An 18,441-nucleotide genomic window follows, 5' to 3' on the forward strand; every position below is an offset into this window, starting at 1 on the left:
TGAAGCAAAGAAACCAAAGGGGCAAATCTCCACAAAATCCCTAGTAGCTACAGGATGAGCTATAGTGCGTGAAAAGGAAAAATGAGAGCAAAGGCTTGAGGGAAAGGAACAAGGAAGCTTTTTCAGTATCCTGAGATTAGGAGACAGAGCCTGAAAGGACAAGGTGGGTAAAGCTAAGAAGCATGAGGAATGGAGCGAAAGCGGCCAGCCCTGGCAGAGCTGGAGCAGAAACGAGGCACCTGTCTGGCTGATGATTGACGGAAGACCTGGGGGCTGGTGGGAAAGTGCTGAGCACTCACAGCTGTAATGGGAGGCAGTCACCAGAAAATCAGGGCCGTGGCATGTCTCATTGCACTTTGTAATTCGGTGACTACTTTGACCTTCAGTTCCCTCTTTTTTATTGGGAAGACAAGGATGGTACCACGTTACTTGTGGTCCTGAAGCAAGTGAATCGTGATGAGCACTAGGAAAGGATTGGTACCACTGTGTTCAGAACAAGCTTTAGATAGGAAGTACAGATCTAGCTACCTAAATAATGCTCATTTAACAGTTTTCTATATGTAATAATAGTTACAGCATAATGTTTCCTGGCTGATGATATTGGTACTCTTCCCTAATTAAGGAGATTGTTCATTGATGGGATTTATTACCAACGACTTACTGACTTGGCTGTTAATAATGTTTTACAAGGTATTAACAGGAAGGTCCCATCCTGTAAACTTTTCTGGTAAATGACTTTGGTGAGACACCTCCTGTGTGCAGTGAAAAAAGCCTGTACTTTAAGTGGAGAGAGTGGAACTGGTGCTCTCAGCCACGAATGACAGTGTATTTCCAGGAGCGAGTCAGGACACAAAGACGTGTGTTTTCATTGTTTCACTGTTTGTTTTCATTGAACTTCTCTGGAGAAAAAGGTTTTGATGTAAATGTGTTTGTACACACAGATTCCTACTTCTCTCTGCACTGCAAGAATGGATTGATTTACTAAAGCTCCTGTGATCCCAGGTGCCAAATACAGCCTTGTCACAGTTGTGTACCTCCTAAATGCATATATAAATCTAGAGCATGTAGGAAGTGATAGGTATCAGTGCAAGCTGTTCCTGGCATTCCTCAGGGAACCTTTAACAAATGTAAAGTATTGAGTCTGGTGCAAGGTTTCCCATTGCTCTAGGAAGCTAAGAAACTACCTGCCTCTTGTTTCATCAGAACTGGTTCCTTGCAAAGATTATGAATATTGATGGGCTCTTCAATTCAGCATTCCCAAGTGCTCTTCATATGCTGTCCCCTGCTGCGCTAGATAATCTTCAGAACAAAAGATTTGGCTGTGGAAGAAAGCTTTGATTCCACTTCATTTAAATATACCAGGATGTCCATATGCAGAGCTTCCCTTAGGCTACTGTCTTTCTTCATTTTCTCCTTCCTCTATGTGTTCACAGAAGCAACTAATATAAACTTACTGTTTATGAGTAAAGCAAATTAGTTCTATAATTCTTTATAACAAGACAGGACTCCATTATCCTCCACATTAAAGAAGATGCCAGGAAATGTGGCAAGTGAGGTCTGTTCCCTTTAGAGGTTGTATCCTCGTACTCACTGAGATTAAATGAGGACAGGCACAATTTAGAGAGCTTTACAACAACCACTTTAAGAGCAACAGATGGAATTTTGGTAGGTGATGTGGAAAACTTGTTAGTAAATATTGTGGCAGCTGCAAAGTTTGGCAACTGACAATATTTAAAATAAATGACTGTCAGAAAGCCTTGCAAATTTAACCTTATATTTATTTACTTTTAAAGAGGGCTATTTCAGACTGTCTTTTAAGAAAGGATTTCTGTGATAAAATTGCTCTGCTGCAGAGACAGTTAATAGCGTTTATTGTACTGAGTATAAGGTCAGTTAGGGGCTAGATTTTCATTTAGGGTTTCAGGGGTTTTTGGTGGCTTAGACTCATGCATGCAGATCTTTCTTCCTGAACCTATATGATGTTGCAGAGAGAGACTGCTTCATTTTGTTTATACTAGAACACTCATGCCTACTTCAAAAGATAAAGATTAGGATTCAACAGATAATTTATATCTTTCTAGCAAGTCACACTGAGGATTCTGTCCTTAAAGGACATGCTGTTCACAGGCTGTAATTTGTTTTTATTGTTCATTGATAGTCAAAACATCAGCAGACTGCTGGTTGATAGACCAGAATTTTTTTCGCTTGCACTTTTTCCTAAATTGCATAATACAAGTTAAAAGAAGTTTTACGCGAGACTTGAGTAAATGAAAAATGCTGGTTTTTTGCCTAGGTTCCTATCTTAGAGTATGGTTCCTTCTGCTGTGTCATGAAATTCATGCAATGTTTCAATTCCTAATGGTGGTCCACAAATGTAACTATGTATTCCTATTGCCAAGTTCTGCTTGTGGGAATGGATGCACTAGAAAGTGTGAAGTTCGGAAAAAATCCCCTATCTTCACATATTAAATTGGACAGAATAAAAGAATTGAAAAGTGGTGTCACCTGTTTTCTTATGCATCTAAAATGAAATTATAATGGCATAAAAAGCTTTTAGTCTTTAGCTGTTTCCTTTGAAAGTTAAGAGGTTAGATTTGGTCCATGGAAACCTATTTTGACATGTGAAGTAAAAAAGCTAGACTTGTTCATCTTAGTTGGAGGTAAGTTGGCAGCAGACAATCAATCCTACTCAATTGCATGCGTACGGCTCCAAATTAAAATTGAAAATCGGGAGTATTTGTGTTTGGGGTGGAAGAGATCAGAAAGGGACGCATTCTTGTATACCCCATGATACCATTAGCTGAGTACTGAAGTATGTTACTGTGAGTTTCAGAAGCAACCACAGAAGCAGCAAATCAATAGTACTGCCTGCGATATTGGGAAATGAAGTGGAAACGGAGTTATCTGCATAGCCTCTTGCCCCCTAGGCAATGCCTAAGAGAGACTTTGTTTTGATTTTTCATGAGCATTAGCTCTCACTGCAATAAAGATGAGTCAGTCGCTTTTTGTCCAACTGATGCCTCATAAGGTCTCTCTTGTTGGCGCCCTCCAGTCTGGATGTGCAATATCCATTGTTACTTAATTCTTAAATCTTTCCTGAGCAGAAGCTGTTAGTTGTGCTTGGAGGCATGGAGGTTCTGCCATGTGGGCCACTTTGTTACTCCTGGAGCCTTCATATTTCTTGGGAAGTTCAAAGGCTCCCCAGCCTTACAGCATGCATTTCACAGAAGAGCAGGGACTTCATGCAAAAAGACAATTTCTTTCTATTGGACAATGAGATTTTGCTACAGGAAATAAAAAAAAAATAGGTCGAGTAATAAAGTAAAAGTACTTAATTCATTTCTATCAGCTCTAGTTTTCAGTCCAGAGATCAAAATTTGGCATAAGGAGCTTGGCAGGTAGTTTTCTTTTCCCCCAAGAATCTCAAAAGGGGGGAAAATAAACATTTTAAAACCCCTTAATTTTACACTTTGGGAAATGGAACTAAAGTAGCATTTAGTGACTTTCCCATGCCAGGAAGTAAGAGATTCAAAGACAAAACTACAGCTTCCAATTGAATGGGTTTTTTTTTTGCTGAAGCACAGCAAAATATTTGATAGCGCTGCATTGCAGATGAAAATATTTGTGGTAATTTTGTCAATTCAAATCTTTTGTGGTCTTAGGCAACTAGAGCTAAGATACTATAAATGCAGGAAAAACTCCAACTCTTTCTTCATTATTCCAAACTTCAAAGAAGTAAGGTGTATCAACTTTTGGATGATTTGAGCAGTAACACGCAATAACTTGGGCAAGATTACGGTATGCATAGGCTATGAAACAGCGGCGTGACAGATAAGACACTGCCACCTCCTGGGTATACTCTGCTAGTAAACATAATGCTGATCAAAAATAAAATCAGAGTAGCCTTTTCAAAACAGGTTAACACCTTTACGCTCTTGCAGAGGAACCCTGCGTAAGCTGTGGGGTTTTTGTGTCTAACCTCACTAATGAAGTTTCACTCAAAGTGTGTGAAATAGAGGTCAGAGCCTCAGCAACCCAGCACCCTGCAATAGGCTGTGAACAGGTCGCCAGTTCCTAACGCCTTGTGTTGACACCGTGATAAGTGCTTCCTATTTGTGCCTGACTTAAATCACTCTGGTTTATTGCAGTAGACCACAAGCTTTGTTTTGAAAAGAATCTGTTTGCTACTGGTTTTCATCCAATTTTCCCTGGTTTTTTCAGCTCAATGCAATGGCAAACAGAGCAGCAGGGAAGGGATATGAAAATGAAGACAACTACTCCAACATCAAGTTTCAATTCATAGGCATTGAGAACATCCATGTCATGAGAAATAGTCTGCAGAAAATGCTTGAAGGTAATATACTTCTTTATTGAAAACTAGAGGAAAGATTTGATCCTTCTGTCACACAAATCAGGATAACTGCTCTGAAATCAGCAGCAGTGAAAACAGGTATGAAAAGAGAGCTTTGCCTGTTGCAGCTGGATGCAGCTGCCTGCCAGCTAATGGGCTTGTGCAATGGAGCATCATCGCAACTAGTGGCAATTTCCTAACTGTGCAAACACCTCGTTTCATGGATGAAATCCAGATATCATTTACTTTAATGACAAAATTCATTTGACTTCAATACACCTTACTTCTACTACGTCTTCTTTTGCAGTTTACAGTTTGATGGTATAACGAAAAGAAACCATTTATAGCTGATTTTGATGCTAGTGGAAAATACAGGAAATTTTTTTTTTAAGCTCAGAAAACTAATGGTTTGATTTTTGTATGTGGTCAATAAGGTACTCATGCATTTTAGACTGTGAATTTTAATAGAAACTTACTCATGCCCTCTACAGAGCATGTCACATCAGGTTTATTTATGAAACTCACAGTCAATGGGTGTAACCATTCAGCACCTTCATAATCCCATGGAAATGAATAGTAATTGCTTTATAAATACTTATCAGTGTATAATTGAGCACACCTGTATTGCTGTTTAATATTTTGAGTACATTACTGTTTAGAGTTCTTCTGGGAAAAGGGTAAGAATAAATAAGCCATCCTTGACCCTCAATGGCTTGTTGATTTTTAACAAGCAAATAGTAAATAGTGCTCACTCCACTCCACAGAGTCTCAGTATTTACTTCATGTATATCATCAACACCTTCCGTCACCTCCTGGATCAGCTTGATTCAGCTCTTCTTGACCCGATGCTCTGCCCATGCTCTTTTATTCTTCATCTGTCTCCCATCATTTATATGCAAATGTGAATTTTAGATCTAAGAAGTGCTTACATTTTCCATGACAGGAGACCTGTGCTCTGTTTTCAGATAAGAGCAGTTTATGAAAACCAGCAGTAAAGTGTGATGCAGGTTAAACAGTCACTCTCTTCATGACTTATTTTTACTTAATTCCTTGGTCTAAGGGTCTCAGGAAGGAAAATAGAAGGATATTTAGTTCACTACAAAGTCTTGTTTGGCTAGGAGAGAGGCCGGGTGAATAAACTTGTCCCTTTATTTGTTCAGCTTAAGACCATCAAAGTTAAAAAAGTAAACAACCAGCCTGGCTGCATGGGACAGTGCTGTGTATTATTTTTGAGCCAAAGGTTTGTGAGACAGGCCCACAGCCCAAACTGACATGTAACAAGGTAATTAGTAATGCATTTAACACCTCAGGCTGCTCGGGTGGCATACCTTCCTAGCATCTATTTTTAAATAGGCCATATGCTCAAAACAACTCTTTTTTTCATAGGTTTTATATTTCCTATGTTGAAATCTCATATTTAGTGACTTGGCTGATAGGATAAGAAATTGGAGAAGTTAAATCTGTGATTTCAAGCACTCGAGGCTTTCAAGTACTTTTTTTTTTTTTTTTTTAACCTTATGACTTTCAGTGTACAAGCAGGGATTTTCTCATGTAAGGTGCTGTGTAGTTTTTATCTTTTTCCATTTTTATCAGTATCCCTTCATCTGTTTCTCTGGTGGCCTTTAAAAGGTATTTATTACCTGACTTGCACATACAAAGAGAACCAGAACCAAAAAGGCTGTCAAAGACGATGATAACATACATTTAATATGGCTTTAAATTTTTATCACGGAGTACTTAAACATGCCTAGGTGAATCTTTAAGGTAAAACATTGCACTACACTACAAACATTACAAAATATATCTGCTGCTCATGATCTGCTGTGAGATGTTATAAGGTACATAAAAACCTGTGAAAAGAAGAATGAGGCTGATGAAAACTGATTTTGGTTTAATGTGTGCTGTGTTGCTGCTTGGAAGTGTACCGTATGGAAAAGAGTACATCAATACATAATGGGTCTGATGTGTTGCAGGAATGCAAGGGCAATTTTATTCAACTTACTGGAATTAAGCAGAAGTGAAGGTTGGAGGATCTTTTTCACGTGAGAGACTGCAGATTATTTTCAATATACAATTTTAAATAACTCCCAATGCTGACAAAATTTGAACAAAAATTGATTATTCAGTTTTCCGCTGGAAAACGCACTTACATTAGGAACATGTTCATTTCAATGATATTTCTTTAGGAAAAAGCTGAAGAAATGAATTTATACTTATAATAATGTCAATAATTTATTTGAATAGGTAAAAAAAATTTGTTTCAGCTTTGTGATTTTACTGACTTTAATTCTAGCAACTTTATTTATCTTAACTTTAACATGTATTTACTCTTGTATAATGTTAATTTTTGGCAAAATGTATCAGCACTGTAAGATAATTATATTTGTAGGATAATGAGAATTTTTTCAGAATATGCAAAAAAAGTTGAGATTTGACAGTCCTCTGGAAGTAAAAAGCATTTCAACATGCTGGAGTTTCCTTCCAGAAAAAAAAAAATTGTTTTACTTTTGTCTCTGCTGCCTCATATTGCTTTAGTATAGTATTGATTTTTTTTTTTTCATTTAAAGATGTGTATGTGAAGATCCCTGTGATAATTTTGATCCTGCGCACAACCTCCTTGAGATAATTTTTAGTATTAGAAGGAAATGTTGCACAAGGACTTTTCTCAGTAAAGATTCAAGGGCTGACTGAGGCTGCTGTTTGGCGTTTGTGGTGGGGTAAGCTTTGCCGTACATCCAGGGGCCAACCAAGTCTTGACCCCCATTTGTTGTGCTTTGAGATGATGACCCCACATGCTCCCTGTCTGTATTTAAACAGCAGATAGGAGCTTCTCCTCCCCTCATACCAGGAGTGGTAGTTGCTGATGTAAGAGCAGCCCTCTGATCCTTGGACTTCGGTAACAGATCAGCCAGCAAGAGAGCCTGAGGGTTTGGCCCACTGCATTTACTCCTTCCTCTACCCATGGCCATCCTGCCAGAAATGGGGGAACTGGTCCAGCAACCCCCCGTGGTAGTTTCGCTGGTGGAAGAGGCGGTTTCCACCGTGTGTACTGTTTCTTCCTCCTCTCCCCGGGAAGGGAGCACCACTGGGCTGCTATGAGCTCTGCCCAGGGGCTCTTGATTTTCCTGTGCTCCCCCAGCGAGCGCAGCAGGTCTTATTTCTCCACGATTTTGGTACCGGTTCTGCTGAGATGGAAACGCCTTTGCCCCTTAGGATAAGCTTCATAATAGAATTCATAATTGAACTCAGTATTAAGGTCCAGATCAGCAGCCAAAATCATGTGAAATATACAGTGTACGCCTTTAGGACAGCCTGAACTTTGCTCAGTGAAGTGGTCAGTAAATATTGACTCTGATTTGGTAGTGGGAAAGAGCAAAGCACTATTTCAGCCTTACCTTGGGCTTTTGTAAACAGAGACAGCAGCTTCAGCCAGAATCCAGCTACTAATTGGTCATGCTTCCATCTGCACAGGAGCATTAATCATGTGAAAAGCTGTTTGCTTTCAGTGCTGCTATCTATGCATTTTTATAAATATCCTTCAAAAATGACTTTTAAAACAACCATCTGGAAGAGGCCCTACGTACAAAGATTGCACGACTTTGTATGGACACATTAGGCTATTTTGCCTCTGAATTAAATGGAGTTAAGAGAGTCAGATACATTCAGATGTGATATAAACTCTGACTTCGGTTTGTAAAATTAAATTCCAATTACACCAAAGGAAACTAAAGTTTTGCCACCGGTCATAATGGCCATAATTATCTGAGTCTTTTAGAAGATTTCCGGAGGACAAGAGACCTACGAAGACATTATAAATTCACAGATCATACATTAATTCAGTAAAAACCATGGCATTTTTCACTGTATTCCTTAAATGAATTTCACTGGTTAATATCTTTTTCCTTAAAAGATAGTATAATTCTACATGGATAAAAATAAATGTGTAGTCTATTTATGGGGTGAATTTAGTATCTCACTGTTGAAAATAGATTGCGCCAAGTATTGTTGAGTATTTGTTTGCTGCTGCATTGAGGTATCTGAATTAGATTCTGATTGCCTTTTTTTTCTTCTGATGTCACAAACTCTGTAATATTAAAAAATAAACACTTGGATACAGCAGGATAGAAACTTAATGTTGTAGAAACTGGGAGGTGTTTTTTTTTTCTTTAAACATGGCATAAAGCTTGGAAAGTTTTCAGGAAAATATTTCACTTGATGAATGTCATGGTTTAACCCCAGCCAGCAACTAAGCACCACGCAGCTGCTTGCTCACTTCCCCCCCCACACCCAGTGGGATGGGGGAGAGAATCAGGGAAAAAAAGTAGAACTTGTGGGTTGAGATAAGAACAGTTTAATAGGACAGAATGGAAGAAAATAATAATAAGAATAACATTAATAAAATGATAATATGCACAATGCAATTGCTCACCACTCGTTGACCGATGCCCAGTTAGTTCCCGAGCAGCGACCCCCCAGGCCAACTCCCCCCAGTTTATATACTGGGCATGACATCACATGGCATGGAATACCCCTTTGGCCACTTTGGGTCAGCTGCCCTGGCTGTGTCCCCTCCCAACTTCTTGTACCCCTCCAGCCTTTTTGCTGGCTGGGCATGAGAAGCTGAAAAATCCTTGACTTTGTCTAAACACTACTTAGAAACAACTGAAAACATCAGTTTACATTATCAACATTATTCTGGTACTAAATCCAAAATGTAACACTATACCAGCTACTAGAAAGAAAATTAACTCTATCCCAGCTGAAACCAGGACAATGAATTATGGCTTTTCCTTGCCATCAGAATACTTTCTGGCTACAAGTGAAGTTTTAATAAGGTTTCATTCAGGGACCGAGAACTGTTGAGTGGATTGCTTTAACTCAAACACCATCATCTGCGGTGATTTTGAAGGCTGGGTTTGGTGGGCCTGCTCTTACAGAGCTTCCTCAGCAAATGTGGCTGGGAATAGGAGGCTGTGGCACCATTTACGTGGCTGGCTGCCTGTCCAACAGCAGAAAACATATGCTTTGTGTTTCCAAGCCCTCATTATTAAATACACGATCCCCTCTCAGGGGTTTGAAAACTTCCCTCCGAACACAATCTTGGAAAATCTGTGCTGCACAGAAGGATGTATTCAGTAAGCTGTTTGCAACAGGCTTTGTAACAGCTTCTCTTTTTAACTTCAATCAAATTTTTGGGTGAAATTTGACCTAGTCCCATTTCTTAAATATATCCTTTATTTCAATGGTAAAGTTTGACTGTGAAGTAGCCATTCTTTTCAAGAGGTGAATGTTTTTACATGGGGGATATCTGAAGAGACCACTCTTAGGTTGAAGAGTCAGTGAAAGCTTAAGGGACTATAATTACTGTACATTTAAGATGTAGCTTATTTTGCAGTTTGTGAGCTGAAATCGCCTTCAATGAGTGACTTTCTGTGGGGCCTAGAAAATTCTGGCTGGCTGAAGCATATCAAAGCCATTATGGATGCTGGCATTTTTATTGCAAAGGTAAAGTGTGTAAAATGAGAACAAAACTTGGACTAACCAGATACAGAAAGTGAGGACCAAAGTCTCTGCTTGTGGGTAACTTCTGTTATCTTCAGTGATGTTGTATCTGAAAAAAACACATCTTGCAATGCTTCATATATGAGAGACAATTCTTAGGTGCTGTCGTGTGGACATTTTGCTAATATGGTATAAAAAAGTTTGCGTTCTTTTCACTGCAGAATTCAAATGTACTAAAGCCTCTACTAGCCTGTATCTCGTTATGCCAGGTATTTGAATGTCCTTACTTTACTCCCCAGCAGTGATTGTCACTGTTTCTCTCCCTATTTCCCCTGCCTCCGCCACTAGTTTATAAACATTTTCTTTGTTGAAGGTTTCTGCTTGAGGACTACTTCTTCGCATGGTGGTTGTAATATAGAAGTATTAGCTACTGTGTTATCCCCTCTGAGTTATTTAGTGACCAACTAAATTCATCTCCTAAACCAACTCTGGTGTATTACTGTGGCCAAACTCCAGCAGCTTGTACTCTTACATATTGAGAACTGTTTCAGAAAACAGTTGTTGCCTTTGTTAAGAAATTATTTCTCCTAATTCCACCCAAAGTAGCACAGATATTTGTCACCTACCAACAGTAGTTTTATTACCTCCTTCCTTGTGCTCAGCCTTTTACTGTTTCAATTCTTATTTTTGAGATTACTATTTCCATTTCTTATAGGCCATTTTATTGACATGACCTGCTACATATGACTATATGGATAAAACCCCATGGGTTTCCCTCCTCAGTAACTGCTTGTTACTCTTGCTTCTTCCTGCTCAGCAGGCAACTGTAGTTTCTTACCTCAACAGCAGCTGCAGGATAAATGCATATTATATTGTTTCTCCCAGCCCTACTAGCTTTCATTAGCTTATAGAAATCAGGTCATTTACATTAGCTCTTTCCAACTTTTCCCCAGTGGCTAGTCTTAAAATACTGTCCAGAAAAATTTATCCTTTGTTCATGTGCTTGCTAGCCTCCTGCCTCCTCAGACATGCATTTTGACCCGTTCTTAATTTGTACGGTTCCCAGTTCTCGGTTGTTGGTCTCCTGCCCACAGGGGTTCTATTTTGGTAGAATTTACTTGTCTCTTGAGATAAACATAGATAATTTATTATTATTCCTTGTTCCCTATTAAGCCCAAACTTAACTTAAATGTTTGTTTTTCTAAGCAGTATCTTTCCTAACCTATTTTATTTCTCTACCTTCTAAATTTAGTTCTCTTTAGAAATGACAAAGGCCAAACGGCTTAGAATTTAAAAAAAAACAAAAAAAACCCCAGGTTACGAAAATAATGCAACATCAGACTTTGGAGAACTTAGTGTGATCTCTTCTTTATGTGTTTGTGCATAAAATGGGATCCTCTTTCCCCAGTTATTTACATTAAAGATACTAATACAATTGTGCTTATCAGATCTGGAAGTTTACTACTACCACAGGCTTCCCCACAAACCTTTAGAAGTATGACATCAGTGTGCAGGCCAGTGTGCTGTAATAACATCCACACTAGTGCTGGCATCAGAAGCAGACCTTGCCATTATTGACATTACCATCAAGATGAGAAATTAAGAGCCATATTGCTAGCATAGCTGTTCTGTTGCTGATACGTGAGTTAGAGCATTAACTGCATCTGAATCTGCTTTAGGTAGTTGTCCGCTCTGACATTTTGATGTATTTTAATTGAAACAGATCCCACATCCTCCTGCAGTGGAACATCATAAACAGGGGATGCTGCAACCACCATATTGCATGGGATGGGATGAGATTAAGACTTTTCAAATGAGAGGAATAGCACTCAACATAATTCAAGAACTCTGGCAGAATAAAAAATTAACAAGGTTTCCCAGTTCCCAAATGAATACTCACTATATTGTGCTGTCTCACTGTTCCTCTCTTACCATTGCCTTTCTCCCTGCTTGTGAAACTTCTGACTTTTTCTGTATCCTTAGGCTGTGGCTGAGGAAGGTGTGAGTGTGCTTGTTCACTGCTCTGATGGCTGGGATAGGACAGCCCAGGTTTGCTCTGTAGCGAGCCTTCTATTGGATCCATATTACAGAACTATGAAGGGTTTCATGGTAAGCAGGTTCTCTTTCACAGAGTAAATGAAGTATTATGGCATCATTTAAGATGAATATCTTTGGTTTTAATGGAAGATAAACTTTCCTTAAATATACCTTTTTCTTTCTTTCTTTTTTTTTTTTTTTAAGTAGGAAGGAAGGTTTTTATCTGTCCAAGTTACAGTCTCTCAGTTTCTGTTTGAAATGTTATTAAAGGTGGGGATCAGTTGGGCACCCATTTTTTTTTTTTTCCCTAACCTTGAGCAAGAAACTTTCTCGCAGCCCAAGGAGCTTTCGTGCAAGCAAGAATTTGTATTCATTTTCAGGGATCAGTGAAGTTTTGAGTGTCAGAAGTGTGTGCTCCCTAGACATTAGATTGCAATGAGCAGCTATGTTGGAAAATCTGTTCCTTTCCCAAGCAAATCAGTACTGGTAAAGCATCTAGGAATCCTTATCAAGTTACTGGTCACATGTTAAAAAGATGTTTGAAACATTTTTAGGTTCTGTTTTAGAAAATGATTAATCAAGCTAATTGAAATTGTGCTGAAATACCAGCATCCTATCTGCATCCATGAAGAGTGCTATTTTCTCCTGAGCTGGCACCAGTGCTCATCACTCATTATTTCTCTGCTTACTCTAAAATTTATCTGGGATTCTAATACTGCTTGCTTACATCATTCTTGCTTGTCACTTTTCTGCTCATCCTAAGAATTAACTGGGATTCCAGTACTGCTTATTCACACCACTCTTCTGCCTGCTTCAACATGTATCAGCTGTGCTCCACAACACTGAATGCAATATTCTCATTTTAGGTGTTAATTGAAAAAGACTGGGTTTCCTTTGGTCACAAATTTAACCACAGGTAAGGTGGTGCTAAGGTTTTTCTATATATATTTTTATGCAGTCAGTACCTGCTGCCATTCCAATTTTACTGCCTTGTTGCCTTACAAATCATATCAACAGAATACCCTCAGGAAACTGCCATACCCTTTTCTCTTACTATATTCAGCCACCTGGAAAAATCAAAGCGAAATATTTTCATATCAGTCTTTTCTTATATATGCACTCCAAGACTGCTGTTGGGAACCCTGAGTGCTGGTCTTGCAGTTGCTACAAGCATTGAGAAGTCCATGTGAGAGAAAAATAGCATGTATGTGGCTTGCAAAATCCTTTTGGACTCCAGCAGATCTTTCACTAGTGCCAAGACTCCCCAGCTAAGTCCCTGTTCAGCAAAGTCTACATCTTCCAGGACAGTACTTAATCTTAGGCATGCCTGCGAGTAATCTATTATGTAAAATATACTCTTCCTATTACACTCCGTTCTAATGAAAACAGTAGGATTTGTTCAGAAACGTCAGGTAAAGTGAAGCAGAAAGTAATTTATTTGGACAAGTTATTTTGTACATCCATTATGTAAATGCTATAATGTAATGAAAATGTTTGAAGACTGTACATATTTAAACATGGATAAATACCCACATTTTCTTTCTTTCTTATATTTCCTTTTAGTTTCTTTACAAATAAAAAATGCAATTTTTATATTGGAGTTTAGTTACATTATATTGCTTAATTTGAATATAGATTTGTTCTAGTTTCAAAAAAACACAACAAAACTTTCAGGAAATCTGAGCAGCTCCACACCACCTGTGAAATTCCAGCAGGAATTACTACATTTAATATGATACTTCCGATGTCTACTATAATCAGTGGTGAAAGATACTATGAAATTTAATCACCACTGATAGCTTTGGTTTGCAGTACAATAGTGCTATATTTTCTTTCCTGCATAATAATAGTAGAATTAGAAGTTTCAATTTTAGATATTTATGGAATTCCACTCTGTTGGCATATATATATATGCACATACATATATATGCACATATATATATACACACACACTACACAAGCAGAATAATTGATTGAAAATGCTTCTTCCTATCATGTAGACTTATAAAATATTTTTTACTTCTCTGTTTTGTATTTTCAGGCTCCTTTTCTTCATTGCAAGTGGTTCCAAGAGACATTTTTATAAACAGAAAGTTTCATGTTCACTTGACAGTTACAGTAGCCTGTAAACACTTCCCGCTTTCTAAAAAGTTCACCAAGAGAGGGCAGCTTTAAACTGTTTTCTGTCAAGGTTATTCTGTTCTGCTCAGTTTTCTGGTTTTGGGAATGGTCTGCCATTAAGCAACTGTCTAAGATAGATACATTTTCGTCATTGAGTCATTGCAGTCATTCTTATGATGACTTATGTTACTGTGGTATAACTTTATATTACTAGCATTAAAACGTGGCTCTGCAGCAGCCAACTGTTAGTAGCTGTAAGGCAACAAGACACCTGTAAAAGGTGAGGGTTTTTTTGTTTGTATTTGATAAATTCTGTCTTCATTCTAGTCCATGAATCTTGCATGATTTTTGTAAATAAAAAAATATACTAGTAATAGAGATTTTAGAAATGAATGCCTTTGATGTAACTTGCACACTAAAAGTGAGGGGTTTGTTTTCATTAGTGTTAATTCAGTTTTCCTAGAGGATTTCAGGTTATAATTGACACTATCTTGTCTTGTTTCAGGTATGGCAATTTAGATGGAGATCCAAAGGAGATATCCCCTGTTATTGACCAGTTCATCGAGTGTGTTTGGCAATTAATGGAACAGTTTCCTTGTGCCTTTGAATTCAATGAGAGATTCCTCATCCACATACAGCATCATATCTATTCTTGCCAGTTCGGGAATTTCCTGTGTAACAGCCCAAAGGAGCGACGAGAGCTGAAGTATGAACTTTAGTAGCGTATTTACGCGTGGGCTCTGTGGGAGGTGGTGCGTTGAGGAGTCAAGACATTTGCCAGCCTACATGTATGTGCTTTTGTAAGGCGCAAGGTGCTGCAGTGTAGACTTCTTGGCTGTCATCTTCTGGCAACACAGATTAATACCGAAAAAAGCTGATCCTCTGCAATGTGGCTCTGCCGGGAGTGTAATCCATGGTGTGCGTGACAGGGATTAGTGAAAACTGGCAAGAGCATTAGCCTGTCAGCCATGCAGCCCTACCCTTATTGCAGCATTAACAACATACAAGGCAAGCTGTCACCGTAGCTCTAATACAAGATGACATTAACTCTAGTTCTAAAGTTCTCAGTTTAAGAGTCACTGCTCTCCTGTGTTTTAACCTGTCTTTGCATCTCATGTCAGGACACTTTAGTCCTGATCTCTCAGATAGATACTTTCTTATGAACAGCATTTTTGTCTGGTAGACCTCCCCAGGATGGAGTCAGCAAACTACCCTTCTGCTGTCTGGCCCCAAAGCAATTATGAACTAATCTACCTGCCCTCAGGCCCAAACAGAGACAATAATGTCATTCCTGGTAGTGCTGATGTTTGAATCTGCTTCCTGGGGCCCTGGCTTCTCAGGTACATCATGACACCCAAGACTTTTCTCATGCATCCCGATCATGGCAGCAGTAGTAATGAGGAAGGTGGGAGCTACTGCTTGCTGCTGCCATTTGGTCCCTTTCACCCCTCAAATGCAGAGCAGCCTCAGTGCCACAGTCCATTTAAAATCGAAACCTTCACGGGTCATCATATCCCAAGACCTAACTGCATGAGAAATTGCAGCTCAGTGGCATAGGAGTGCCTTTAAATGCGGAGATCCCTTTGGTGTAGAGATCGGTCTGAAAGCTTTTTATGGAAGTGATCCTCTCCATCTTGCAGAGGAACCTGTCTCTCCACCTTCCCTCTCCAGCTGCTCTTGCTTCATGGGAAGTGGATTGGATTTTGCCTTTAGTGACCGACAAAGGAATACAGGTCTCTGTTTTTCTGTGTTTGTAACTTAAGTCTACTTCTGTTAAGGAAGTACTAAGCTGCTTGTAAACGAGTAGTACAGAGCACTAGAATGTCGCATCTAAGCTTTAGCTATACCTGAATTGTAGTAGAGACTTTAATATATTTGTATTTAATACATTTTTTTTCAGAATCCAAGAACGAACATATTCATTGTGGGCTCACTTGTGGAAAAATCGCACCGATTACCTGAATCCTTTGTACAGGTCAGACCACAGTCAAACCCAAGGGACCCTGCACCCACAGATGGCTCCATGCAACTTCTTGTACAAGTAGGTAGTATCACTTGCTACTGAGAATTGTAGGATGTGTTAGTACAGAACAGAGTGCCTTTGTATTTAAGTATTTCTCGTTCCATAAGGTAGCTTACAGAGAGTAAATTCCGTCTCAGATGCAATGTGTTCATTCCTTGTGTGCTCATGTCAGCCAACACCTCTGCACAACTCCACAACAGAGCATTAGTCTGAAAAGAAGCTTAAGATTAAAGCTATATTGATAGTTGTGTGTCCTAATTTCATGGTTACTCACTTCTTCCACTGCGAAATATCTCTTTCAGTTCTCTTCTCGTCTGTGGTTTCTAAATTTAAAGTTGCTTCAACTTCTTCCATTCCAAGACTTTGTGATGTTTATTTGGATCAATTGGTGTTGAAAATAAAATGGAACATTTCAAGAAATCATACGGTTTCATTGCTAGAACAATTGTTTAGTAAAACAAAAAGCAGACTTTCTCCATGTTGTTTTTATACGTCAAAGTATACACAGTAAATTTTACTTGATATTTAAGTTTTTTCAAAATGTAACAAAATACCATAATTTTAGAAATGTCACCATTGACATTCTGACTCAAGTAATTAATTGTGCCATTAACCTTAACAAACTTAAGGAGATCTTGAATAGAACTCCATGAAAACTGTGATTTAAGTAAAACTGATCAGTTTGTTTTCCAGTTGCAAATAAAAGCACCTGTTAAAAAGTTAATAAATATCCTAAATGACAGAAATGGAATTATTCACATCTACTATTCCAGGTCACATCCACTTTAAAACAATTTAAAAATAGTCATTAATCGTATTCTTTAGGATAGTGGGATTTATAAAACAAGTACTGATACTGCAGATCCCCCATCAGATGAGTAATCCCGTTGATTTTAATGGAATTACTTGGGTGCGTAAAGATTTCCAACCACGAACTATCAGATGATAAACTTCAGGGGGAATGTGACTTAAATAGTATACTATTGGGGTAGGAATAATAAACCATGGAGGAGCACGCACGTGCTCCAAAAATATGTCAGCTACTTGGCTGGACAGCTGCAGCTGAGGGCAGGTCTCTCGGCTACTTAACCTGTCTGGTGAACTAGTTACATACTCAGAGTCTGGCTGTGGCCATGTATTGCCAGGAAGACAGAAGACAGGAGGAGTGCTAGAGTAAGCTATGGACTTAACAGTTTGAGTCCTTTCCTCCTGAAAATGAAAAATCAACTCAGCTTTTTAACTAAAGGTTTGTCAAATAATTCCATAGACCAGGAAAAGAACTTGCCAACGTATATGCTTCATGCAATTTCCATAGGCCAGTTTAAATTTTAAGAGAGCAGGATGCCATACTGTTTTCTTTACTCCTGATTTTTAACTCTTCTTTACAGGGTAAAAAACCCCTGTTAACTAGCTGCATCTCACACCCTGGCCCCCCAGGCCCAGACAAAACCAAGCATACAGAATTTCAAAGTTGACTTCATAGGAAGTTAAAGAACAGTTGAAAACTAGGATTATGAAAAACTGTCTTTAACCTTGGCTGTTTTATAGGTACCATTGCTCTAAAGCCCATACTGTAGAACAAGAAAATAATACAGCAAAAGTTTGCATTCAGTGAACCACCCTCAGCCATGTGATCTAAGTCAAAGGTACATTCACCTGTCTTTCTACTGTGTATCAGAATTGGTTCAAGCTGTGTATGTCCACAGAGTTGCATTTTCAGGACAGAGCCAATGCAATTGAACCATAAATCTTACCAAATAGCCAATGAACTTATGTGTTTGCACTCTAATGATAAATAATCCATGGATGGATGATTTCGGACAACATGTGTCTGGGAAAAAAAAAAGGTGTGTATTTAAATCTTCTGAGGCCACCTCACCAAATGAGAAAATTGCTGACCTTCCTGTCAATTCCAGGTTCTGGAGTGGTATGTACAACCGCTTTGAAAAGGGGCTGCATCCTCGACAGTCAGTCACTGATTATCTGATGGCAGTGAAGGAAGAAACTCAGCAACTGGAAGAAGAGCTGGAGGTCTTAGGAGAGGTAATAAACACTTGATCTCAATGCGCCAGACTTCACTGATGGTAAATGAAACCCAACTCCATATGCTGCGGAGTCCCCTACATGCCACGTCCTTCTCTGGCATGAGGATGTTTAGCCATCATCTTTGCTCTCACATAAACTACTGCGAATCTTTTGCATTTAAGACACAACAGTGGACTTTTTTTCTTTAAGGATAAAATTTCACCTGTGTTAGTGCACAAGTACTACTCCTGAAAGAATTTTATATCCTTCTGTAACTCAGAAGGAATTGTAACTCAGAAGGATGCTGCAATTCCGCATTGGTTAGTGATAAACTGTGCACTTCTCATACTCCATAAATGCAAATAGGCAGTTTTAAAGGGTG

General features: G+C 38.8%; 1 protein-coding gene across 2 annotated transcripts in view; it reads left to right on the forward strand.

Annotated features, from left to right (window-relative positions):
- The window catches only part of MTMR7 (myotubularin related protein 7), a 50,358-nt gene that overhangs the window by 31,437 nt on the left and 480 nt on the right, over positions 1-18,441 (forward strand). Inside the window, exons 7-14 of one of the 2 annotated variants that reach the window (XM_052779958.1) lie at positions 4,222-4,354; positions 9,747-9,856; positions 10,075-10,122; positions 11,837-11,962; positions 12,757-12,806; positions 14,517-14,717; positions 15,912-16,052; positions 17,951-18,077. In XM_052779958.1, the coding sequence (XP_052635918.1) occupies positions 4,222-4,354; positions 9,747-9,856; positions 10,075-10,122; positions 11,837-11,962; positions 12,757-12,806; positions 14,517-14,717; positions 15,912-16,052; positions 17,951-18,077 (936 nt within the window). The remainder of the gene's footprint in view (positions 1-4,221; positions 4,355-9,746; positions 9,857-10,074; positions 10,123-11,836; positions 11,963-12,756; positions 12,807-14,516; positions 14,718-15,911; positions 16,053-17,950; positions 18,078-18,441) is intronic. The other variant, XM_052779959.1, reaches the window with a different exon arrangement.

This window comes from Harpia harpyja, chromosome 2 (genome assembly GCF_026419915.1).
Source record: "Harpia harpyja isolate bHarHar1 chromosome 2, bHarHar1 primary haplotype, whole genome shotgun sequence".
NCBI classification, from domain to species: Eukaryota; Metazoa; Chordata; class Aves; order Accipitriformes; family Accipitridae; genus Harpia; species Harpia harpyja.